The sequence below is a fragment of the Erpetoichthys calabaricus genome, chromosome 18 (genome assembly GCF_900747795.2).
Source record: "Erpetoichthys calabaricus chromosome 18, fErpCal1.3, whole genome shotgun sequence".
Classification (NCBI taxonomy): Eukaryota; Metazoa; Chordata; class Cladistia; order Polypteriformes; family Polypteridae; genus Erpetoichthys; species Erpetoichthys calabaricus.
The window spans coordinates 65,664,321-65,690,895 of record NC_041411.2 but is presented as its reverse complement, the minus strand read 5'-3'; the positions used below and the strand labels follow the sequence as shown (position 1 = coordinate 65,690,895).

The window sequence follows — 26,575 nt, the reverse complement described above, 5'->3', positions numbered from 1 at the left end:
ATTGGATTTTAACTCCTGATTATGTTTTGTATAAGGTATTGGAACATTGTTTGATACAGAGTTGCCTCTTGTGCTCTTTGAAGCTTCACTGCTTTTCAGAGCACTTGTTTTGAAAGTAATTCTTTCTATTTAATAAAGATTTAATGTTTGCAGTAATTGTGACTAGCTGGAGTTTGACAGCTGCCCTCCTCTAGTGGACATTTCTGAGATTTTTGGAGACTATTCTACTTAGTAATTCTCTAGTTCATAACAGAACCTCCTGTCAGTCTCTGTTGAAGTTCTGCTCTTAGCCATATGAAGGCTCATGGGAATAGCTGTCTTTTGCAGTACATTGTATGCACTTTGTGGTTGATGAGTTTTCCCTTGTTATTGCTGTTTCTTGTATTTACTTTTTTTTTGACTATTTTGCTTCTATTTTTTGGGATTCTTATTTCTGGATAGTGTTTTGGGATTTGTTTGTTTAAGATTGCTATGTTTTCAGATCATTTTTGCCTCTATTTTGCTGTAATAGCCTTTTGCTACTGAATATTTTATTTTGATTTTTGTGGAATACATCATCTTTAATAAAGATTTCTTTGTTTATTCTTTCTTCCACAAGTTGGAGGTTTATGGTTGTTCTTTCTCTGGTGTGGGCTCGGGCTAGATTTTGTGAACATTACATATATTTTTGAAATTTTGAAGCTAAGCATGTTTTTGAACAGTGTAGGCCAACGCCAGCCACTGAAGTGGGATCTCAGGCTGCCTTTGGGCACACCCTTCTTGGCAGGCATGTGGGAATTCTGGCCTGCTTCCCTGGCAATGCTTGGAGGCCTCACACCATTTTGGGTCAATGGATCACAAAACCCCTGTGTTTGCAGGTTTTCATTTCAACCAATTCTAGTTTTCACTCCTACCCTAATTGAGCAACTTCTTATTTCCCAATGTTTTAGTTTCAATTCAAATATTAAAATAACTGGGATTGCTATGTTTTAATTTGGTATTTCTGAAGCATTAATATATCTATTATGTTGAGATAATTTAGGGTATCCTGGATTTAAAAGAATTAATTTCATCATCATGATTTTCTTTCCCCTTTCTCAGGTGTTGTAGTTATTTCAGCCGTTACCTCGCAAGTGGGTCTGATACTGAATTAATGGCAGTCTTTTAGCATGTCTGCCTCAGTGCCTGCTCCACTGCTTGTTAACTGTTGTTATATCAGGATACTGTTAAGGGAGCAAAGCCCATAGCAAAAAGGTCAATTGCTAGGAAAATAAATGGCAAAAATAATAATTTCCTAAATTTCATATAAATTGTAGTGGGGCAAAATGATGGATCAGGACAAGATAGGGGTGCCAACTGGGCAACATACCCTGCTTAATTAGAATAAAAAATTCAGAAAAGGTAAAGAAAATTAAGCAGTTTAATATGCTGTTTTAAATAGAAAACAGTTCTCCTAGTAGGACATTGTGATTTAGGATTCAGGCTCGAATCAGCACAGAAGCAAGGTCCACATCAGAATGCGACGGTATCTTCCATTGTCGCTCTGTCTGTACATTGTGTGGACCCGAAGGGGCTTATTTCAGTCTTGTGCTCCCTAGGGGGCACTTTCTCAAGACTGTGAGGGAAGAAGGAGACAAGTCTGTTAGCGGCAGCACCCTCTCTTCTCCTGGGGTGGTACTACTTACTTTAGGTGAGCCCGGAAGGTGACGATCTGGTGCACATGTGTGACAAAATGCTAATCTACTAAAAAATAATTTTAAATGCTGAATAAGATAGAAGAAGAAGAAAAAAGACCATCTAGTTAAACAATAAGATCAGTAAGCGGTAAAATGACTCCCTGATCGTGAAACTCACTGAAACAAAAAGCTGCAGCCACACAGGGCTGGGACAAGGGTGAGGCAAACAAGACACTTGCCTCGGGTGAACAATGGGAAAGGGTGCCAAATTGATGAAAAATGAAAATTAATAAATAGCTAAATTAAAAAAACAAAAAAGCCAAATGTATATTGCAATGTTCGTCAAATACCTTAAATAAACTGACGATTTGCATCGGATGTTCTCGCTCAATACTCTCGTTTCCTCGTATGATATCGCCCTAGTAAGCGGTATAATATAAACATGCCTTTGGGCATATTCGTTGTACATTAATGTGCATTATTTGTGCAATGTGCTAGAATGAAAGCGAGCAGAAGGTATTATTTTAAATACATTAAACTTAAGGTAAGTTCTCTATTATATCCATCCATTATCCAACCCGCTATATCCTAACTACAGGGTCACGGGAGCCAATCCCAAACAACACAGGGCACAAGGCAGGAAACAAACCCCGGGCAGGGCGCCAGCCCACTGCAGGACACACACACACCAAGCACACATTAGGGTCAATTTAGGATCACCAATGCACCTAACCGACATGTCTTTGGATTGTGGGAGGAAACCCACACAGACACAGGGAGAACATGCAAACTAAATGCAGGGAGGACCCGGAAAGCGAACCTGGGTCTCCTTACAGCGAGGCAACAGCGCTACCACTGCGACACCGTGCAGCCCTCTCTATTATATAAATTTGTAAAAATGTTTCATTGTATGTTACATTATATTACGATTGCAATATTATTTTCCATTTATATTTGTAATGTAATAGTTTCAAAAAGCAGGCAAAGAGGTTAATTCCAGATCTTAAAGCAGCTACATGTTTAGATCTTTTAAAAATGATTCATGAATATAGTTTAGTTCAGTCCTATCCAGATTTAGAAGTTGCATTGAGAATATTCCTAACACTAGCTGTTACTGTAGCTTCTGGTGAAAGAAGCTTTAGTAAACTAAAAATTATCAAAACATATTTAAGATCGTCACTTGCTCAGGAAAATTTGTCAAATATGGCAATTTTATCAATCGAACAGGAATTGACAAAACAAATTAATTTTGATAAAATAATTGATGAATTTCCTTCACTAAAAGCAAGAAAAGTAAAACTTTAAAAAAAGATTTTATATTGGGCATTTATTTAATTATTTACTCATTGTAATTATATTAAATTTAGTTTTGTCTAAAGTATTATTAATATTATTTTGTCTCTATTATTAAATTAAATTACTGAAAAATTTGTAATATTCTAATTCATCTCATGTGTAATACTTATTTTGTTATCTTTTGTTAAGGTTGGTGTGATTTTATTTTTAATATGTGCATTTTTATGTTCCTGTTACTATTGTACTATACTGTGATTTTTTATTTAATAACTAGTCATTATGCCCGTTACAATAACGGGCTCTAGAACAGTAGTGCATAAACATTAGTAGGAACAGTCTATATTAAATGGCAAGGGACTTTGACCTCATTCTTTTTGTTGGTCGTATTTTTCTTTCTTTCAGCCTTTCTTTTGTTGATGTTTACTTGCTGAGCTGACCGTTCTTCGTGGGCTGCCGCCATGTATTGTGTATCTTTAATTTTCTGTGACAGTAATACTGTCTTGTACGTCCGCTGGCTTGTACGTCTGTAATATACCTTTAATTTTCTCTGGCGGTAATACAGGCATGCGCGTCGGTAATATGCCTTTAATCTCCTCTGACAGTAATACTGGCTTGTATGTGGCTGTAATATGCGTCACTGTATTGTGTACCTTTAATTTCCTCTCGCAGTAATACTGGTTTGTATTTCCGTAAAACTTTCCTCTAACTTTCTTTGACAGTAATATCGCGCATTGCACCGTGCCCCACGTAGGCTCACTTCACCAGAAGACACACACACACACGGACACCTGGACGCACACAGGGATTTTATTAAAGAGGATTTATACATTTATTTTGTTCTCAAAATCATTTACTTATTTTTATTTAATATTTATTGGTAATAAAAAACTATATACATAGGGGCTGAAATTTATCCTCCTGCCTCAGGTGAAAATACCTCTAGGCCCGACTCTGCAGCCACAGGAGGTTCCAGGACTGAACTTGAGAAGCACTGCATTAGAGGCCCAAACAAGTATGATGTCCCTTTTTTAATTCAAAATAAAAACAATACTTAGCTTCCAAACAAATACAGTATCTTATTTTTCAAAATGAAAATGAAATTACACATTTGCTAAAATTAAAAAATATTTTGAGTTTTGCGATTGCAAAATCCTGCATAATTTCTTCAGTATAGCACATACACTTCCTTACACTGCAGGGAAAGTGAATCAAGTTTGCGCTGATGCGATGCTCTTCTCTCCGCGTCTCTCTTACTCTTTTTAGTTGAGGAAAATGAGCATTCTGCTTAGCTAGCTATTCAAAAGATTATATATATATCTATACTAATTAATAAAAGGCAAAGCCCTCACTGACTGACTCACTAACTGACTGACTGACTCACTCACTCATCACTAATTCTCCAACTTCCCATGTAGGTGGAAGGCTGAAATTTGGCAGGCTCATTCCTTACAGCTTACTTACAAAAGTTAGGCATGTTTCATTTCGAAATTCTACGCGTAATGGTCATAACTGGAACCTGTTTTTTGTCCATATACTCTAATGGAGGAGGTGGAGTCACGTATCGCGTCATCACGTATTACGCCTCCTACGTAATCACGTGAAGTGAAAACAAGGAAGAGATTTACAGCACGAGTCAAACGCGGGAACGAAGGTAAATGACGTTAATTGTTGAGTGTCTTTTAATACTGTGTAATTGTTGAGTGTCTTTTAATACTGTGTAAGCATACGTATTAACAGATGTGCAATTAAACGTGTGCATTTATGGGGTGATTTCTCAGGCTAAAAGCTCGAAGTGATCACTCGAGTGAAGGCAGTTTCACAAAAAAACAGATCCTTAACAAACTGTTATTGGTATATTTTACCTCAATTTTAAAAGGTTTTCTTTTCTTCTTAATATAAATTTAAAAGCAGAACTTCGCCGGTGCGAACCGCGGGGATTTGAGCGACTGACGCATGCAGACATATTCATGAGTGCAGGTACTTCAGAAACAAAGCACCATGTAAGCCTAAAGTTTAAATTAAGTTCATAGACCTACAAAAGGTTGCCATTGATTTCAGGCAAGATTGCTTTTCTCCTGTACAACTATACGTTGCATTCTCAAGAGTGTGCTTGCACAGCTTGGTCATATTACAACCGGAGTGCTGAACTGACAAACTGGTATACAAACAGAACAATCGTAAAAACAGGATTAAATAAAAAGGCTGCTTCCGTTGGCGAAGCAACGAAAAAGGAAGACCTTATATGACGTTCGTTTATAAAACAGCGGAGAGGCTGTGTGAAGTCAGCTACACAACAAAATAGATCCTTAACAAATTGTTAGTGGTATATTTTACCTCAATTTAAAAAGGTTTTCTTTTCTTCTTAATAAAAATTTAAAAGCAGTACTTCGCCGGTGCCAAGCGCGGGGATTTCAGCGACTGACACATACAGATATATTCATGAGTGCAGGTACTATGGAAACAGAGCACCGTGTAAACCTAAAGTTTAAATTAAGTTCATAGACCTACAAAAGGTTGCCATTGATTTGAAGCAAGATTGCTTTTCTCCTGTACAACTACACGTTGCATTCTTAACAGTAAGCTTGCACGGCTTGGTCATATTCCAACCGGAGTGCTGAACTGACAATAGATAGATACAGATGTATATAGATAGATAGATAGATAGATAGATAGATAGATAGATAGATAGATAGATAGATAGATAGATAGATAGATAGATAGATAGATAGATAGATAGATAGATAGATAGATAGATAGATAGATAGATAGATAGATCTATACTAGTAAAATACCCGCGCTTCGCAGCGGAGAAGTAGTGTGTTAAAGAGGTTATGTAAACATATATATATATATACATAAACATATATAAATATATAAACATATCTACATATACACATATCTACATATACATATATATCTACATATACACATATCTACATATACATATATATATACATATATATATATATACATATACACATCCACATATATATACATATATATATACATATCAACATATATATACACATACATATACACACATACATACACACACACATACATATATACATATACACATACATATATATATACACACATACATACATACATACACACATTTATCTATATATATAAAGGAGAGTTGGGATCCGAGAGACTGTGTTTGTGTGTTTGTGGAGGGATGGAGAGTTAAGGCGGGTGTTGGAGTCACGTGATCATCTCCCCTCCCATTCACCTCATTTCATTCACTTCATTTCGCTCCGAGCTGAGCTCCTCAGCTGGCGCGGTCTTGCCATTCTTGATTTGCTTTTCACATGGCCAACTATACGTTGCATGCTCAAGAGTAAGCTCAGCGCACAACTTGCTCATATTACAACCGGAGGGGCGAACTGACAACATGGTATACAAAGAGATCCTTAACAAATAATTATTGGTATAATTTCCCTCAGTTTATTATTTAAAATTTTAAAGCAGTACTTTGCCGCTGCGAACCACGGGTATTTTGCTAGTCTAATATATATGTGGGGCAATTCTACATTTTGAAATACAAGTTGCATCCAGTCTTTCACTAAGGTGCCATGAAGATCAAGGTAATTGTATTCTGTTTTCCATTTGCTTGTACAGGACACTGTAACTGCCATAGTTTTCCATAGAGATTCAAAATAAAATCAACATGGTATAAGTCAACTAGCTTAAAGGAACATTGTGAAGACAACTTGCGTTGTTTGGAAATATTAAGAAAAATAATCTTTTTATGTTTTCTTTGCCTGATTTGCCCTAAACATGCGCTTAGCCCTCCTACTGGGTAACTGAGACATTCGGCTTCAGCTTCCCATAACTCTACCGTGGAATGAGTGGATTCAGAAAATGGATGGCAGTAGAATCTAATAACATTGTAAGACAATGGATTTTTGTTTTGCTCAGACTGCTAGTGCGTGAATTGTTTTAACATGAGTTTCTAGGAGGCATCTTAAAGACTTGAACAAAAGGGTAAGATTCAATACTTGTGCAGTATATATTGTACGTTAGATTTAGTGTGACATTACTCCACACTGCCATGGACTATTGTTCTATCAACTGATGATTCCTGTCATGTAACAAAAGTAATATAATAACAACCGTCACTCAAGTGATTGTTCTCTGCTTATAAAAACAATAACCTTGAGAGAAACAAAGAGTAAAAAGCAGAGCCAAATGTTTAAAACATAATGTAAACCACGATAATGCTTACAAAAGATGGGTGAAACAAAGAAACGTGTTATGTTAATTACAAAAAAATAAAAGATGTTAACAAAAAACATCAAAAAAATTGTCAACCAATAATATAAAGAATAACTCTGGACAATCAAGATCTTGTCTTGCGGTGTTTTATTTTTTCATGCTGATTTCAGAAATGTACTCAGAATTTTTCTTTTACCCAAAGTTTTTGAGTTGCGTCTTTTTTTTTTTAAAGGCAGCATATTCAGTTGTCACGTACAGGCGCTTAGGGGGCAGACAAAGGGTCCACGTGAGGGTGAAATAATGAAAGATAAGGGATTGGAACAGAGTGCTAATGCCTTTCTCCCTCTTTTAACAGAACAACAGAGGATTAACAATTCTTTTCCATCCCCAATCCCAACCTGTTACTATCTCCTACTGCTCCTCATAAAAACGCCACTTGCCACTCACCTCTGATGATGTCACTTCCTGTCTGCCCTCAACTTCCTTCCTGCTGCCATTGTTTAAATAGCACCCATTGTCTTTCATGAATTGTTGAATGGTTTTTTTCCAATTTTGACAGCAATTTCAGTCCTTTTTGACTACTTGGCACGCCGGATATTAAGCTTCCTCAAATCTTTTTCTGGGTTTTTGCCTATTTATTTCATCACATGGTATATAAGCCCTTATTATGGTCCATGGGTTATTTAAAGTTAAATTACAGATTAAGATGATTTTATTGCTGTTTGTGAACTTTTTATAACTTTCCACATTAAGCTCAGAATTATGAAGAACTTTGTAAATCCAATGGATCAAAATGGACTCGGAGTCATATAAGTAAGAGAGACATTTCCCAGGATTAGTGATGCCAAGATCAAAGAGGGAATTTTTTGTAGGACCTCATATTAGGGAACTGATTGAAGATGAGGATTTTGATGACCAGATGAACCAAGTTGAGAAAGCTGCGTGGCAGTCTTATTAGAGTATTTGCTGGAACGTTTCCAGAGAATCATAAAACAGACAGCTAACAAGTAATAGTAGTTGACTGTTTGAAGTTGTACAAAGCCATGGGATATAGCATGTCTTTAAAAATTCATTTCTTATTCTCATCTGGACTCTTTTCCCTCGGTATTCTCAAGAGCAGTCAGTGACAAGCATGGCAGACAGTTTTATCAGGACATTTTCTGAAATGAAAAAGCGATACCAAGGCAAGTGGAGTCGTGCTGTGCTTGCTGACTACTGCTGGACCCTAAGGAGGGAGATTCTTGAGGGCAAGTATAGTGGACAATTGTACACTTTCACCTTTTGGGTGAGATGCTTTGAGCATGTACAGTTAGGTCCATAAATATTTGGACAGAGATAACTTTTTTCTAATTTTGGTTCTGTACATTACCACAATGAATTTTAAATGAAACAACTCAGATGCAGTTGAAGTGCAGACTTTCAGCTTTAATTCAGTGGGGTGAACAAAACGATTGCATAAAAATGTGAGGCAACTAAAGCATTTTTATAACACAATCCCTTCATTTCAGGGGCTCAAAAGTAATTGGACAAATTAAATAACTGGAAATAAAATGTTCATTTCTAATACTTGGTTGAAACCCCTTTGCTGGCAATGACAGCCTGAAGTCTTGAACTCATGGACATCACCAGATGCTGGGTTTCCTCCTTTTTAATGCTCTGCCAGGCCTTTACTGCAGCGACTTTCAGTTGCTGTTTATTTGTGGGCCTTTCTGTCTGAAGTTTAGTCTTCAACAAGTGAAATGCCTGCTCAATTGGGTTAAGATCAGGTGACTGACTTGGCCATTCAAGAATTTTCCACTTCTTTGCTTTAATAAACTTCTGGGTTGCTTTGGCTGTATGTTTTGGGTCATTGTCCATCTGTATCATGAATTGCCGCCCAATCAATTTGACTGCATTTAGCTGGATTTGAGCAGACAGTATGTCTCTGAACACCTCAGAATTCATTCAGCTGCTTCTGTCCTGTGTCACATCATCAATAAACACTAGTGTCCCAGTGCCACTGGCAGCCATGCACGCCCGAGCCATCACACTGCCTCCACCATGTTTTACAGATGATGTGGTATGCTTTGGATAATGAGCTGTTCCATGCCTTCTCCATACTTTTTTCTTGCCATCATTCTGGTAGAGGTTGATCTTGGTTTCATCTGTCCAAGGAATGTTTTTCCAGAACTGTGCTGGCTTTTTTAGATGTTCTTTAGTAAAGTCCAATCTAGCCTTTCTATTCTTGAGGCTTATGAGTGGCTTGCACCTTGCAGTACACCCTCTGTATTTACTTTCATGCAGTCTTCTCTTTATGGTAGACTTGGATATCGATACGCCTACCCCCTGGAGAGTGTTGTTCACTTGGTTGGCTGTTGTGAAGGGGTTTCTCTTCACCATGGAAATGATTCTGCGATCATCCACCACTGTTGTCTTCAGTGGACGTCCAGGTCTTTTTGCGTTGCTGAGTTCACCAGTGCTTGCTTTCTTTCTCAGGATGTACCAAACTGTAGATTTTGCCACTCGTAATATTGTAGCAATTTCTCGGATGGGTTTTTTCTGTTTTCGCAGCTTAAGGATGGCTTCTTTCACCTGCATGGAGAGCTCCTTTGACCGCATGTTGTCTGTTCACAGCAAAATCTTCCACATGCAAGCACCACACCTCAAATCAACTCCAGGCCTTTTATCTGCTTAACTGATAATGACATAACGATGGACTTGCCCACACCTGCCCATGAAATAGCCTTTGAGTCAATTGTGCAATTACTTTTGAGCCCCTAAAATGAAGGGATTGTGTTCACAAAATGCTTTAGTTGCCTCACATTTTTATGCAATCGTTTTGTTCACCCAACTGAATTAAAGCTGAAAGTCTGCACTTCAACTGCATCTGAGTTGTTTCATTTAAAATTCATTGTGGTAATGTACAGAACCAAAATTAGAAAAAAGTTGTCTCTGTCCAAATATTTATGGACCTAACTGTATATATACTGTAAATGTACATTTACTGTAAATTTTAATTGTGTCACTTCAAATGCTTGTGTGATAGAGAAAGCTTTGAATTCAGCACCCAAAATTCCATGAGATCCTCTTATATTGGTTCATGTTACAAAAAAGTTACATTTTGTTACCATTTGTATTTGCATACATGCATAAATGAAAAATACTTTAAGCTTGGACACATAAAGAGTGGGTGGCTCAGGGGTGGCATTGCTGCCTCGCAGTAAGGTGACAAAGTTTTGCATTCCGGTCCTCCCTCACTCCGTGGAGTCTGCATGTTCTCCCCGTGTCTGCGTGGGTTTCCTTTGAGTGCTGCGGTTCCCCCCCACAGTCCAAAGACAAGCAGGCTAGGTGAATAGGCGACGCTAAGTTGGTCCCAGTGTTTGTGTTTTCACCCTGTGATGGACAGGTGCTCTGTCTGGGGTTTTGTTCCTGACTTGCACCCTTTGCTAGCTGGCATAGCCTCCAGTACCCCTGCAACCCTGGTCTGGATCAGGCAGGTTAGAAAATGACATATAAAGATTTGCAAAAAAAAAAAAACAAGAGACCAAAAAAATTTACTGACAATTGTATATAAAAAAGAAAATGAAAAATGCAATAACTTGAAAAAATAAAGACAAAGCAATGATCTGAGAAAAAGGAAATATAATTAAACTGTATATTGGGAAACAAAGGTAAATATTAGAGAACAGTCAGTCATTCTCTAACCTGCTCAGTCCTTTAAAGGGTCACGGGGGGTGCTGGAGCCTATCCCAGCTAACATAGGAGCAAACCCTGGACAGGATGCCAGTTCATCACAAGGTGAATGTGCGCACACGCACACACACACACACACACACACACACACACGCACGCACCCAAACACACACTATAGGGTGGTCCAGATCTAATTATGCAATTTTCCTTATGGTATAACTTAAGTTTATTACATAGAGAATGCACAGCACCTGCCCTGCACATAGAGATTTCACTTAAAATTCTGTTTGTTGCCGATAGATGGCAGCACCTGCCCTGCATTCCAAAATGGCGGGGAGACTGTTGTCAGTCGAACAGTTGCATAATTAGATCTGGACCACCCTGTAGTATCTCCAATCCACCTAACCTGCATGTCTTTGGACTGTGGGTGGAAACCAGAGTGCCCGGAGGAAAGCCCCGCAGACACAGGGAGAGCATACAAACTCCGTGCAGGGAGGACTCGGGCGCAATTCCTGGTCTCCTTACTGTGAGGCAGCAGTGGTACTATCATGCCACTGTGCTGCCACGTATTAGAGAACAAATAAGGTAAAAAATTAAATAACCTCATCTAGAAAGATCCAACAATGCAAATGTAGAACAAAGCAGAAAGTAATATATACAAAAAATGAATAACAAAAATCTTTTCTAGAGCAAAAAAAAACAAAAATGTTGTAGGGAATCTGATGAAATAGGAGATGCAGGAGTCAAAATGATGGAGTTCATGAACACAGAGCTGTGGAATAAACTGAAGAATATTTCACTGTTGTCGCAGGTGGCTGGGAGGGTGACCCGGCCGGGACGCCCACGGAGGACCAGAAGAGGGCTTACGCCTTCCCCAGACCACGTGGGGGTGACCGCCCTGGTACCTATGAGGACCACCGGTACAGAGCTTTGAAGCTCAACCCTGTAGGGGCCCGTGGTCATCGTCAGGGGGCACCCCAATGCCTTTTTTTTTTTGTTTTGTTTTTTTTGTTTTTTATTTCGCCTTATACAATTTCTTGTATTAGGAATTTGGTAGTTTTCGCATACCCCTTGGGGTCAGAGCGCAGGGTCAGCCATTGTACAGCGCCCCTGGAGCAATTACAGGTTAAGGGCCTTGCTCAAGGGCCCAGCAGAGCAGTGGCCTTTTGGCAGTGACAGGGATTCAAACCGGCAACCTTCGGGATACCAGCGCAGCTCCTTAGCCTCAGAGCCACCACTCCGCCCTGGACCTCAGCACTTCCACCACACCCAGAAGTTCTGGGGGGAAGAGAAGCAGGGACACCCGGAGTGCTTCCGGGTGCACAGCCGGCACTTCCGCCACACTGGGGAGTGCCGGTGGAAGATTGCTGGGAAGCACCTGGAGCACATCCGCGTGGGGATAAAAGGGGCCGCCTCCCTCCGTTCGTTGGTTGGAGTTGGGAGGACGAGTAGACAAGGTCTTGGAGGAGAGGCAAGGAGGCGGTCTGAAGAAGTGAGGCATTTGAGTTGGCCTGGACTTTGGGGACTTTTGGGGGTTTGTGGTGCAATTATAATTGTAAATATGATTAATAAACGTGTGTTGGGTGACGTCAACGTGTCCGCCTGTATGTGTCCGGGCCGGCTTCCACACTGTATTGGATTTTTTTGATGTTTTATGCTATTCTCTTTCCTTTTTGTTAAAAAAAAAATAATTTTCTTTATTTTTCTCACATTTTTAAATATTATCATTGTTTACATTATGTTTTAAATTTGGATATGCTGATTTTTTTTCCCCTTAAGCTTGTTGTAACAAATGTAGCCACTATAAGCTCTTGTGTCCAATGATCTTATTGTCCTGACTTGGGAGGAAAACAGATAACTAGTTTCTTGAGTTAAACTGGGAGATGTATGCAAAAGGCAAAACAAAAATAAAACAAGGCGACCAAAACCCAGACAAGAGGCAAAAAATCAGACAAAAAGTCAAAAACCAGGAGACACAAGAAAAATATTCACAAAGAGAATTCAAAAGGGATTAGAAGGTTTAATCCGCTAATTGGATCAGGCTGAAGTGTTATCCCGTCTGCTGATTCATTTGAGGTCATGACCTCGGAGACCACGCCCCTAGAAACTTGGGACGCGACCCTGACAACAGTACACAAAAATGGCTTCCATAACAGGAAAAGGCTATAAGACCTCAAAATTTCAACTCTAATCGTGACACCTGTAATGCAAACGCAAGAAAATGGTAGGCATTGATTGACTGAGGGTCAATGGAATCAAGATAGCTGCAACTCCTACTCACATTCTTGTGGGGCTTGTCAATGATCTTTGTGGGCTAAACTGAAATGATAGGAGCAGGTCTTGCTGTAGGTTTGCGTGATTGGTATGCATTCTGGTGCTTTGTTTTACCATTCAAGGAAGAAGCCAACACCATAATAATAATCTACAGACCTCAGCAGCACAGTGATTGAAAACCTAGCCAGCCAAAAATATATGGTTTGTTTTAGAAAAGGAAATGGCTTTGCACATTAAAAACATAATGTGAAATTAAAAATATAATAATATAATATAATATAATATAATATAATATAATATAATATAATATAATATAATATCCTCTTTAATAAAATCCCTTTGTGCGTCCAGATGTCCGTGTGTGTGTGTCTTCTGGTGAAGTGCGCATGCGCGGGGCTTCTGATGAAGTGCGCATGCGCGGGGCACGGTGCGATGCGCGATATTACTGTCAGATAAAGTTACAGGCATTTTACGGAAATACAAACCAGTATTACTGCGAGAGGAAATTAAAGGTACACAATACAGTGACGCATATGACAGCCACATACAAGCCAGTATTACTGTCAGAGGAGATTAAAGGCGTATTACCGACGCACACGCCTGTATTTACTGCCAGAGAAAATTAAAGGTATATTACGGACGTACAAGCCAGCGGACGTACAAGACAGTATTACTGTCACAAAAAATTAAAGACACACAATACACGGCGGCAGCCCATGAAGAACGGTCAGCTCAGCAAGTAAACATCAACAAAAGAAAGGCAGAAAGAAAGAAAAATACGACCAACAAAAAGAATGAGGTCAAAGTCCCTTGCCATTTAATATGGACTGTTCCTACTAATGTTTATGCACTACTGTTCTAGCGCCCGTTATTGTAACGGGCTAAATGACTAGTAATATCCATTCATCCATTGTCTAACCCACTGAATCCGAACACAGGGTCACGGGGGTCTGCTGGAGCCAATCCCAGCCAACACAGGGCACAAGGCAGGAAACAATCCTGGGCAGGGTGCCAACCCACCGCAGGACTAGTAATATAATATAATAATAATATATAATATAATATAATTAAAAACATAATAATTTTACACATACAAACTGTGCGACTCTCCAATTTCATTATTCAAAGTTATTGTCTGTTTTTACCTACATTTTTATTACTCTTTAATTTAATATTGTTTTTTTGTATCAGTATGCTGCTGCTGGAGTATGTGAATTCCCCCTTGGGATTAATAAAACATCTATCTGTCTATCTATCTATCTATCTATCTATCTATCTATCTATCTATCTATCTATCTATCTATCTATCTATCTATCTATCTATCTATCTATCTATCTATCTATCTATCTATCTATCTATCTATCTATCTATCTATCTATCTATCTATCAGAACCAGTGCTTTTATGTACATTAGATCAATCTCGAAGACAACAGGCCATTCAGCCCACCAAAGCTCACCAGTCCTACCCACTTAATTCTTCTAAAATAACATTAAGTTGAGTTTTGGAAGCCCCTAAAGTGTTACATACAGAAGTGGAGGAAGAATGAGTGGCAAACAGGTTAGCATTGTGGTATTCACTTCTACTGTACTCATAACTTCATTTGGTGGGCCTCACACATCGGAAACGGTTCACTTCCTAACCGCTTTTCCAGTTTTCAGTGATTTCACCTGCATGATAGTCACACAACAGGCATTTGGGTGGAATGTGCTAAGAGCAGCGTCGAGAGTCTCTAAATAAAATGTATCTGATGGATTCATTTATCCCGACCTGCTGTTAACGCATGATGTCTGTTGCCCCCACAGAGATGTATTAAAATATTCATGCAATCCACAGGTTGAGTTTTGACATTATGAAAAGTACCAGCTGTCTGAATGTGTGACATTTGAAAATCTAATTGGTAAAAGGCAGGGGGAGCATTCTGTCAAAGAGTTCATTTCAGTTCCCCATTATGGTAAATATGTGAGAAGCTACTAATAAATACTTTGTCTGCATAATCTTTTAGACTTGCTGCAAGCAACAGCCATGCAAGCATCATCTGCTCATTGGCTCTTAATTTAAATAAGATGATTCTGGACTGAGACACCCTTTTTGTAGTACAAGTATCATTACACCATGATGTGAGTAATCAGTATATACTCTCCCATGGACTAAAACGAAGGCCTGATAATTCATATGCTCACTACTTGCAGGCTCAATGCAGATACATAAAGTACGGCTGAGTTTCATCCGATTTCAACTAGTCAGAGTCAGAAATAAACGGTGGAACACAAAAGTTCCAATTAAATTCCTTTTTCCTTGTCCACTGGAGCACAGAGAAGCCAATATCATCTTTTCCTCTACCTCTAAACACTAACTACATGTAACCGACCTTTCTGTGAGTGAGCGTCTGCTGCTGAAGCTTTTCTTTCCTTCCTCTTTGCAATATGTTCCAATGGAGTGTATTGAACTGCGGGGTATTTTGACAAGTGAGTCTTTACAAAGTATAAAGTGCTTTCCATTAGCGTCTAGAGAACTAGCAAGACACAATGAAAGATTGCCTGAAAAACGCCACATTCTAAGGAAACGGGGTACAATGTAAAACTGTAGGCTTTCTTCAAGGCGTCTAACATTGTAATGCAGCAGTTGGCTGAAATACTTTTAGGATTTCATTTTTCTAAACTCACTTTGTTGAGTTCAAGGTAGTTAAAAAAAAAAAGAAATACTATTCTAGTAGCACAAGGAAGCAACCAGCATTTGATGAGGTGCCAGTCCATTGAAGGAATTTTTTTTTTAACTAGGGGGCAAAGCCCCCTGCTCAATTTGCTCGCCATCCCCCCGGCCTTCGCTACGTGACAGCCACTTTGCGTCTCTGGATTTCACTTTCACCAAACAACAAATCTTTTAATTTTCACAGATACGCCTCTTCATTGGGAAGAAACCCTACTTTTCTCTGATGGCAACACAAATTAGACGATCTACAAGTCTCCGACTTAAAGTTTAAAGACAAACCAATATATACAGTACGTACTTCTGTCATATCACCTATGTCTATATATTCGATCTCTTTTCGCTGTTCCGTTATTTCACAGAGTAATAGTTTCCGTTTTTTAGCGCTAATGTGATCTTTACTATCAGTTTTTTGAGACTTTTGAATTTTAGTACTTTCATAATCTCTAACCTGCTCTGCATGTGCATCGCGCCAACGTTTTTGAATCTCTTTACGACGTTCTGCTTTGTCTTCTGCTCTTTGTCTTTTATTTCCGACTCCGCTTGGAGCTGAGAGCGCAGGAACTGTGTCTGACTATAGCATTCACACGAATGAGAAGTGATTGGACCGTGGGTGTGGTTGTAAATGTTTGAGAGGAGGGCGGGACTTGACAAAATCTCTTGCCAAAAAGTCTCGTCTCGCAGGATTTGAAATTATCTCGTGCTAGGATTTCCTTTTATAATAGAGAGATATGAGTATCATTTCTGAATTGATAGTCACTGAAATATACATATTATTGGAATGTGGTAGGAAACCTGAGCCAATGGAGGCACCTATGTAATAATAATAATAATATATTTTATTTATTTGTAGGCGCCTTTCTAAACACACAAGGACACACAATAGATAAAACACACATTATAACCAAAACTAAAAATACAAAAAATTAAAATCAGACAGAGCAATTATAATCAAAGAGAAAAAGCAGTCTTAAACAGAGGAGTCTTAAGTTTAGATTTGAAAAGTGAGAATGATTCAAAATGTCTAAGTTTGGATGGTAATGATTTCCAAAGCTGGGGAGCAGCGAACTGAATGCCCTGCTCCCCATAGTGGTAAGACGGATGAAGGGGACAGTCAAGTGGATGGAGGAAGAGGATTTAAGGGTGCGGGAGGGAGTGGCAGCATGGAGGAGGTCAGACAGATATGGAGGGGCGAGGTTGTGGAGATCCTTAAACGTTAACAGAAGAATTTTGAATTGATTGCGTAACTTAACTGGAAGCCAATGAAGCTGCTGCAAGACGGGAGTGATATGGTGAATAGAGGGGGTTCAAGTAATGATGCGGGCAGCTGAATTCTGGACCAGTTGAAGCTTATAACGAGATTTGTGACCAAAGGAAAGGGAATTGCAATAATCCAGACGAGAAGTGACAAGGCTATGAACAAGGATAGCAGTGGTGTGGGGAGTGAGGGAGGGGCGAATACGATTAATGTTACGCAAGTGGAAATATGCAGACCGGGAGATGTTACTGAAAGGATAAAGTACTGTCAAGGATGACACCCAGACTCTTAATCTATGGGGAAGGGGAGACAGAGGAACTATCAATAACAAAGGAAAAATGATTAGTTTTGGATAATGTTGATAATGTTGATTTTGTACCAATGAGGAGAACCTCAGTTTTGTCACTATTTAATTTAAGAAAGTTTGAAGAAAACCAGGATTTAATTTCTGCTATGCAATCAATAAGCAAGGAGCGTGGAAAGGAAACAGTAGGTTAACTAGTGAGGTAAAGCTGGGCGTCATTAGCGTAACAGTGGAAATTAATGTTAATATTTACGAAAGATATTGTAGAGAGGAAGGAGGTAAATGATGAAGAGGAGGATCCCCTGGACAGAGCCCTGGGGCACACCTGAAGTTAACAGCGGTGGGTTGGGATGTAAAAGTTTTAGGCTGAATAAACTGAGTGCGGCCTGAGAGATGGGATCTGAACCAATCCAGTAAAGTGTGGGTAATGCCAATCAAAGATAATCTAATGTGGACAGTATGTGGACATGGGGAGAATCTATGATGCAGAAATTAAGTAATTGGACAACATGCCACCCAAAATCCATCCATCCATTATCCAACCCGCTGTATCCTAACTACAGGGTCACGGGGGTCTGCTGGAGCCAATCCCAGCCAACACAGGGCACAAGGCAGGAAACAAACCCTGGGCAGGGCACCAGCCCTCTACAGGTTGCACACACACACACACACACTAGGGACAATTTAGAATCGCCAATGCACCTAACCTGCATGTCTTTGGACTGTGGGAGGAAACCGGAGCACCCGGAGGAAACCCATGCAGACACGGGGAGAACATGCAAACTCCACGCAGGGAGGACCTGGGAAGCGAACCCAGGTCTCCTAACTGTGAGGCAGCAGTGCTACCCACTGCACCACCGTGCCGTCTCACCCATAATCTATTCTATTAATCTGGTAATTTCAGGCACATTTTAAAACTTTAAGTGTTATATATTTCTGAAATGGTAGTAATTAAATGGCTAAGGAAGTATAACATTTTTAATAATAGAATGTTGTCATGTATTCACTTTTTGTTTTTGAATGAAGACTCGCACTCTCAGTTATCTCGCTAAAAAAGTGTTGCACATACAATCATGGCCGAAATTATCGGCACCCCTGGAATTTTCCCAGAAAATGCACCATTTCTCCCAGAAAATTATTGCAATTACAAATGTTTTGGTATACACATGTTTATTTCCTTTATATGCATTGGAACAACACAAAAAAACAGAAAAAAGCCAAATCTGACATCATGTCACACAGAACTCCAAAACTGGGCTGGACAAAATTATTTCAAGCATTTGATGCTCGTTTGAACTCACCTGTGGCAAGAAACAGGTGCTGGCAATATAGCAATCACACCTGAAGCCAGTTAAAATGAAGAAAAGTTGACTCAACCTTTCTGTTGTGTGTCTGAGTGTGCCACACTAAGCATGGAGAACAGCAAGAAGAGCAGAGAATTGTCTGAGGACTTGAGAACAAAAATTGTGGAAAAATATCAACAATCTCAAGGCTACAAGTCCATCTCCAGAGATCTTCATGTTCCTTTGTACACTGTGTGCAACATAATCAAGAAGTTCACAACACATGGCACTGTAGCTAATCTCCCGGGACGTGGACAGAAGAGAAAAATTGATAAAAGACTGCAATGAAGGATAGTCCGAATGGTGGATAAACAACCCCAATCAACTTCAAAACATATTCAAGCTGTTCTGCAGACTCAGGGTGCAACACTGTCAGCTCGAACTATCGGTCGACATCTGAACGAAATGAAACGCTATGGCAGGAGAGCCAGGAGGACCCGACCGCTGACACAGAAACATAAAAAAGCCAGACTGGAGTTTGCCAAAATGTACTTGAGGAAGCCAAAATTCTTCTGGGCGAAGGTCTTGTGGACAGATGAGACCAAGGTAGAGCTTTTTGGTAAAGCTCATCATTCTACTGTTTACAGAAAACGGAATGAGGCCTACAAAGAAAAAAACACAGTACCTACAGTCAAACATGGTGGAGGTTCTAAGATGTTTTGGGGATGTTTTGCTGCCTCCGGCACTGGATGCCTTGACTGTGTGCAAGGCATCATGAAATCTGAAGACTACCAAAAGATATTGGGGCGCAACGTAGGGCCCAGTGTCAGAAAGCTGGGTCTGCGTCAGAGGTCATGGGTGTTCCAGCAGGACAATGACCCCAAACATACCTCTAAAAGCACTCAGAAATGGTTGAAGACAAAGCGCTGGAGAGTTCTGAAGTGGCCAGCAATGAGTTCGGATCTAAATCTGATTGAACACTTATGGAGAGATCTCAAAATTGCTGTTGGGAGAAGGCCCCCTTCAAATCTGAGAAACCTTGAGCAGTTTGCAAAAGAAGAGTGGTCAGAAATTCCAGTTGAGAGGTGTAACAAGCTTGTGATGGTTAAGAAGAGCTTGATTTCAGTTATTTTTTCCAAAGGGCGTGCAACCAAATATTAAGTAGAGGGTGACAATACTTTTGTCCAGCCCGGTTTTTGAGTTTTGTGTGAAATGATGTCAGATTTGGCTTTTTTCCTCTGTTTTTTTGTGTTGTTCCAATGCACATAAAGGAAATAAACGCGTGGATACCAAAACATTTGTAATTGCAACAATTTTCTGGGAGAAATGGTGCATTTTCAAGGAAAATTCCAGGGGTGCCGATAATTTCAGCCATGACTGTATAGGAGCATCCAAATGGCACTGTTAAAGTGAGCACAACGATGCCAGTGATGGGGGGATTCCTGATCGCTAACAGCCTGTCTTCTCCCACCCGCAGACCATAGGATGAATCCCACAATGACCGCAGACGTCAGAGGAAGTCTCGCATCTTCAACCCCGTGGACTATTTAAACAACAGTGTCGCCTGAAGTCAGCGTTCACTTCTGGACTAATGACAGGATCAAATGAAACCCCGCAGCAAAGAGCAATTCAGACCCTTAGCCTGAGAGAGTTGTGCTAGACGATGCCCCCCCCTTTTTTTTTTACTATTTCAGCTGAGTTTTATATATTATTCAACCATAAATTTGGAGAAAAGCCAAGCAAAATGACACCTTTTATTGGCTAACTAAAAAGATTACAATATGCAAGCTTTCGAGGCAACTCAGGCCCCTTCTTCAGGCAAGATGTAATACAGAGACTGGAGTTCCCTGTGTTTATATACACACTCTAGGACAAGAAACAACATTGGTAAATATTTAAATGAGAGATTTTGAATGTAAAAAATTAATAGATTCATTCAGGCTAGGGTTAATTTAACAAGAGAGAAAAGAACAATGTATGGTCAAGATCTCTGGATAAGTTAACTGTCCAACAAAGTCTTTTGAAGTTTGTAATGAGTTTTTCAAAACAATGTGGGTCTGTAGACAAGCTGTCTGTCATTCTGAGAGATGTAAACAATCCTCATATCTGGCCATAAAACTCTTGTCTTTTATTCAATCCATGTTGTAATGTATTACATTTTAGCATGAGTTTAACTTCCCATTCTTTTCTCTCTTGCTGTGTTTTGAAGTTGCCCATAAGCACTGTGACTTTAAAGTCCTTCTCACAGTGTCCATGGCTGTTGAAGTGGGCCGCTACAGGAACATTTGTGTTGCCATGTTTAATGTGGAACCTGTGTAAGTTCATTCTCTGGCGAAGTGTTTGTCCAGTTTCTCCCACATAGAGTGCAGTGTCAGGACATTTCATGCAGAGAATTAGGTAGACTACATTAGATGATCTGCAGGAAAATGATCCCTTGATGTGATGTTCAAGTCAGCAGTGTGGTATAACTATACGGTCTGTATCATAGATGTGGGCACATGTTTTGCATCTTTTCTGTAGGCATGGAGATGTGCCATTTTCTGTTGGTTCACTTAGGGAGCCTCGGACAATTAATTGTTGAAGGTTTGGTGGTTGTCTGTATGCCAGGAGGGGAGGTTCAGGAAATACATTTTTCAGTGTTTGGTCATTGTTTAGTATTGGCTGAAGTTCTTTTATAATTTTTCAAAGTGTTTCAAGATGTGGGTTGTAGGTGACAACAAGGGGGATGCGATCCTTGTTGTCTTTGTTTTTATATTCCAGAAGGTTGTCTCTGGGTATGGCAGTAGCTCTTCTTATTTGAGTGTCTGTTGTTTTCGGGGTGTAATCTTGTCTGATGAAATCTTGTCTGAGCTCCTGCAGTTGTTGATCCCGGTCTTTTTATGGCAAAATTGGAGGAAGATTTCATGTCAATGTGCATCGTAAAACCAATGTTGTATCTCCGTTACATAGATGACATCTTCATAATCTGGACTGCCAGTGAAAAGGACCTCCTCCATTTTCATAATGAATATAATTGTTTTCACCCCAACATAAAGCTGAAGCTGAATTACTCAAAAACAGAAGTCAGCTTCCTTGACACCACCGTTCAACTGAAAGACAACACCCTTGTAACTTCTATTTTTCACAAAACGACAGACAGACGGACCTACCTGAAAAGTGATAGCTTCCACCCCAAGCATATAAGGCGCTCCATTATTTTCAGCCAAGCAATACGGTACAATCGTATTTGCTCAGACCCAACAGACTGGGATCAACAACTGCAGGAGCTCAGACAAGATTTCATCAGACAAGATTACACCCCGAAAACAACAGACACTCAAATAAGAAGAGCTACTGCCATACCCAGAGACAACCTTCTGGAATATAAAAACAAAGACAACAAGGATCGCATCCCCCTTGTTGTCACCTACAACCCACATCTTGAAACACTTCGAAAAATTCTAAAAGAACTTCAGCCAATACTAAACAATGACCAAACACTGAAAAATGTATTTCCTGAACCTCCCCTCCTGGCATACAGACAACCACCAAACCTTCAGCAACTAATTGTCCGAAGCTCCCTAAGTGAACCAACAGAAAATGGCACATCTCCATGCCTACAGAAAAGATGCAAAACATGTGCCCACATCTATGATACAGTCTGTATACCTGTAGTTATACCACACTGCCGACTTGAACATCACATAAAGGGATCATTTTCCTGCAGATCATCTAATGTAGTCTACCTAATTTTCTGCATGAAATGTCCTGACACTGCACTCTATGTGGGAGAAACTGGACAAACACTCCGCCAGAGACTGAATTTACACAGGTTCCACATTAAACATGGCAACACAGATGTTCCTGTAGCGGCCCACTTCAACAGCCATGGACACTGTGAGAGGGACTTTAAGGTCACAGTGCTTATGGGCAACTTCAAAACACAGCAAGAGAGAAAAGAATGGGAAGTTAAACTCATGCTAAAATTTAATACTTTACAACATGGATTGAATAAAGACAAGAGTTTTATGGCCAGATATGAGGATTGTTTACATCTCTCCGAATAACAGACAACCTGTCTACAGACCCACATTGTTTTGAAAAACTCATTACAAACTTCAAAAGACTTTGTTGGACAGTTATCTTATCCAGAGATCTTGACCATACATTGTTCTTCTCTCTCTTGTTAAATTAACCCTAGCCTGAATGAATCTATTAATTTTTTACATTCAAAATTTCTCATTTAAATATTTACCAATGTTGTTTCTTGTCCTAGAGTGTGTATATAAACACAGGGAATTCCAGTCTCTGTATTACATCTTGCCTGAAGAAGGGGCCTGAGTTGCCTCGAAAGCTTGCATATTTTAATCTTTTTAGTTAGCCAATAAAAGGTGTCATTTTGTTTGGCTTTTCTCTACATTCATAATGGCTAACACGGTACAACACTCTAGTACTAACCATAAATTTGGTAATTTAATACTCTTTTTAACCACCTTTCACATACTCAGAAAGAATGTGAAATGAGCGGTGCCCTCAGTAAGATGCAAATTACCATTCCTTAGAAACCCTCAGTCCAGTGCCAGTCTAATGAGTTCAGTCCGGAGAGACCCTATAGATGCTGTATGCGATTAACAATAATCAGATGGTAATAAACTTAAGGGTTATTCGGAGCGCTCTCCAAGAGTGAGAACACATCAGTGAGATTTTATTTTAGCATAATCTTAAATAAATTGTGTTTCTTTTCAACAAACCCTAATCAAATATTGAGAAGGCAGAGCTTAAAGTTTTTAATAAAAAAAAAATATCACATCAACTTAACTGTGGGAAGAGAGTGAGGATAATCGTTAGATTAAAGTGCTCACTCCTTTGAATTCTACCCAAAGAGAGCATCTGCCTCGTCGTTAATTTAATTTTTGATAATTGCATTTCCTATCTTCCTAATGGCCTTTGAAATGCTATTGCTTCAGAATACAAATGCCTTAGTGAAATCTGACTGAAGAATCCGAAGGCTGTGCAAGTGTTGAATGTCCACTTTTTGGTGGTTGGCTGCAACTCTTGTACAGGTAGTTCTGCAAATTAAATTTAATTGAAAATGTATTCCTGTTGAACATAATTTTGTTTGAACATAATTTTGTTAGTGTTAGTACTAACAGTTCCATTACACAGCTTATATGATCAGCACATTATAAGCAACAAAAAGCAATTAATTAGTTACTAATTTGCTTCACGTCAAGAAAGTTGATAAGCAATTATACTTGCCTGCACGATGTCTCTTTCTGCAAAACGCCCCCTAGATGAGACGCGTACTTCATCTCCGTCTAATTCCTCCATTGCTGCAAAGAATGAAAACAAGAACAAAAAATGTTTTTAGTGTAAAAGAAAAGACGTGTGTCTTTCAAGATGCGGAGGTGGAATCTTTGTGTAGCCTGAAAATGCACCTCCAGTTATAAATAAAAGCTGTAGCTTTCAGTGGCCAGGCATGGGACCTGCTTGCTAAACAGATAACCTAACCTGGAACTGAAAAAAGGACATGATCATCAAGGAGGCCATGCTGGATCATCATTAGTCTGGTCACAAAGGAGTCATATAATGGTATATCAAAATATAGGTAACACGCTGGCATAATACTATAAAGCAACCGTGCTAATCTTTCAACAACTAGGAGTCCTCTTTCTGAATTTCCCAGAGAAGCAAAGTCCATATTATTTGTCATTTTTATCACTGCTAAAAACAGAATTAAGCAATTAAACTGATTATATCATTTAAGAGAGACTAAGAAAAATTGCCAGTAATGTTAAATTTAAAAGTAGCAAGAACATCTTTAGTCATTTACATGTTTAAACATATATTGTGCTGCAAAACGATGTCCTAAGTCTTGTAATGAACTTTTCAAGAGGTGAATAATAAAGTGAAAGTCAATACACAGGAATATGAAGGTGAGAATTGGTGTGTTACATGTTTTAAATAAATGGTGATTGAGATGATGTTGTACATGGGTTTTCATCTTGTTCTTATGTGTGTGTTAGTTCACATTGAGTGAACCCAACTCATCAATCACCCCCACACATCCACTATATCCTCTCCTTCATATTTGCTACATATTGCCTTGGGTCCCTGTAAGTCTAAACATTTTCTTCTGATGGTGATTCCTGGGAGGAATCAAAAGCTTAGGAATAAAAAACTATTTTAAGATATCTGATTTATTTGCTCCCCTTGTGGATTTCCAGCTACAAATATATATATATATATATATATGTATGTTGTCACACACGTGCTCATGGGAGACAGCTAAAGGTCCTGAATGAAAGCAATTCAATGCCAGATCAGGCATTCTCTCACTTCTCTGCAGACCTGTTGCAGGAAATTCTGCCTGGCCCGATGACATCACTTCCGGCTCCGCCCCTATCGAAGATGTCACTTCTGGTCCCAGCCCTAATGGCACTACAGTGATCCCTCGCTATATCGCGCTTCGTCTTTCGCGGCTTCACTCCATCGCGGATTTTAAATGTAAGCATATCTGAATATATATCGCGTATTTTTCACTGCTTCGCGGATGTCTGCGGTCTACAGTACGTGTGCTTCCTCAGTTGATTTGCCCATTTGAATTCAAACAAGGGACGCATTTGAATTCAAACAAGGGATGCTATTGGCAGATGGCTGAGAAGCTACCCAATCAAAGCACGCGGTTAAGTTCCTGTATGCTGCTGATTGGCTCAGCAACGGAGTGCTGCATTAACCAGGAAGTCTAATCTCACTCATTCAGCATTAACGCACGTTACTGCTAATGCTTCAGGATTGCAGTAAAGGTAAAAGTTTTGGATATGTTGAAGGAAGGAAACAGCTACACCGCTGCAGGACACCATTACAGCATCAATGAGTCCACGATTCTTTTTATTTAAAAAGGAGGAAAAGCATATAAGATCTACGGCCGCAGTGTCCTTTAACCAGGGCGCAAAACGAGTTGCAAGTGGACGTGATAAGGCAGTAGTCTGGATGGAATCTGCTTTAGGGATTTGGATTGAAGAGTGATGGAAGAAGAATAACGGTGGTGCTAAACAGTCGCCTGAAGAGGCTCCTTTAGAAGAGCTGTAACGCTATCCTTTGTTGTGCAGTAAAATTAAACTCATCATTATCAGACAAGTCGTCGTGTCATTGTTGGTGAGTAACCATAATTAATTATTTACGTACAGTACTTATTACATGTACATAGTTTAGTGTCGCTGTACACACATTTTACTATATACAATTTTTCTTGCATTGTACGTATTTATTGCTGGTGGCCTGTCTGTCGTAATGGCTGTAACATATGTGATATCGGAGACGCTCGATATCTTTAAAATAATATTTAGGTTTTACTGTATGTAAACTGTGATTACATACATAATTTCAACGAATCTTAACTAATATCTAAGAGAATACAAAGGGTTTATGCTGTATAATTGTGCGTGAAATGTTTATAATAGTGTGGGAGAGTTTATAAGGGCTTAAAATATATAAAAATAACCATATAAACATATGGTTTCTACTTCGCGGATTTTCTTATTTCGCGGGTGGCTCTGGAACGCAACCCCCGCGATGGAGGAGGGATTACTGTACTTCCAATTCTGGCCCTACTGATGACATCACTTCCTCTGCTTTCTTTTAAAGCCGCGGTCTTTTTACAAGTAATCAGTTCTGCTCTGGACTCCAATCTGTATAATTTAACATATCAATTCAATTGTCTAAGTTTGTGACAACAACAACAACAATATTTATTTATATAGCACATTTTCATACAAATGATATAGCTCAAAGTGCTTTACAGGATGAAGAAAGAGGAAAAAGACAAAATATAAAAATAAAATTAGGCAATATTAATTAAAATAGAATAGAAGTAAGGTCTGATGGCCAGTGTGTGTGTTTGTGTGTGTGTGTGTACGTATGT

The 26,575-nt window shown here is 39.3% G+C and overlaps 1 protein-coding gene across 1 annotated transcript in view; it reads right to left on the bottom strand.

Moving 5' to 3' along the window:
* The window catches only part of cpne9 (copine family member IX), a 737,722-nt gene that overhangs the window by 5,931 nt on the left and 705,216 nt on the right, over nucleotides 1-26,575 (bottom strand). The window contains exon 20 of the mRNA XM_028824197.2: nucleotides 23,911-23,984. Coding sequence (XP_028680030.1) covers nucleotides 23,911-23,984 — 74 coding nt within the window. The remainder of the gene's footprint in view (nucleotides 1-23,910; nucleotides 23,985-26,575) is intronic.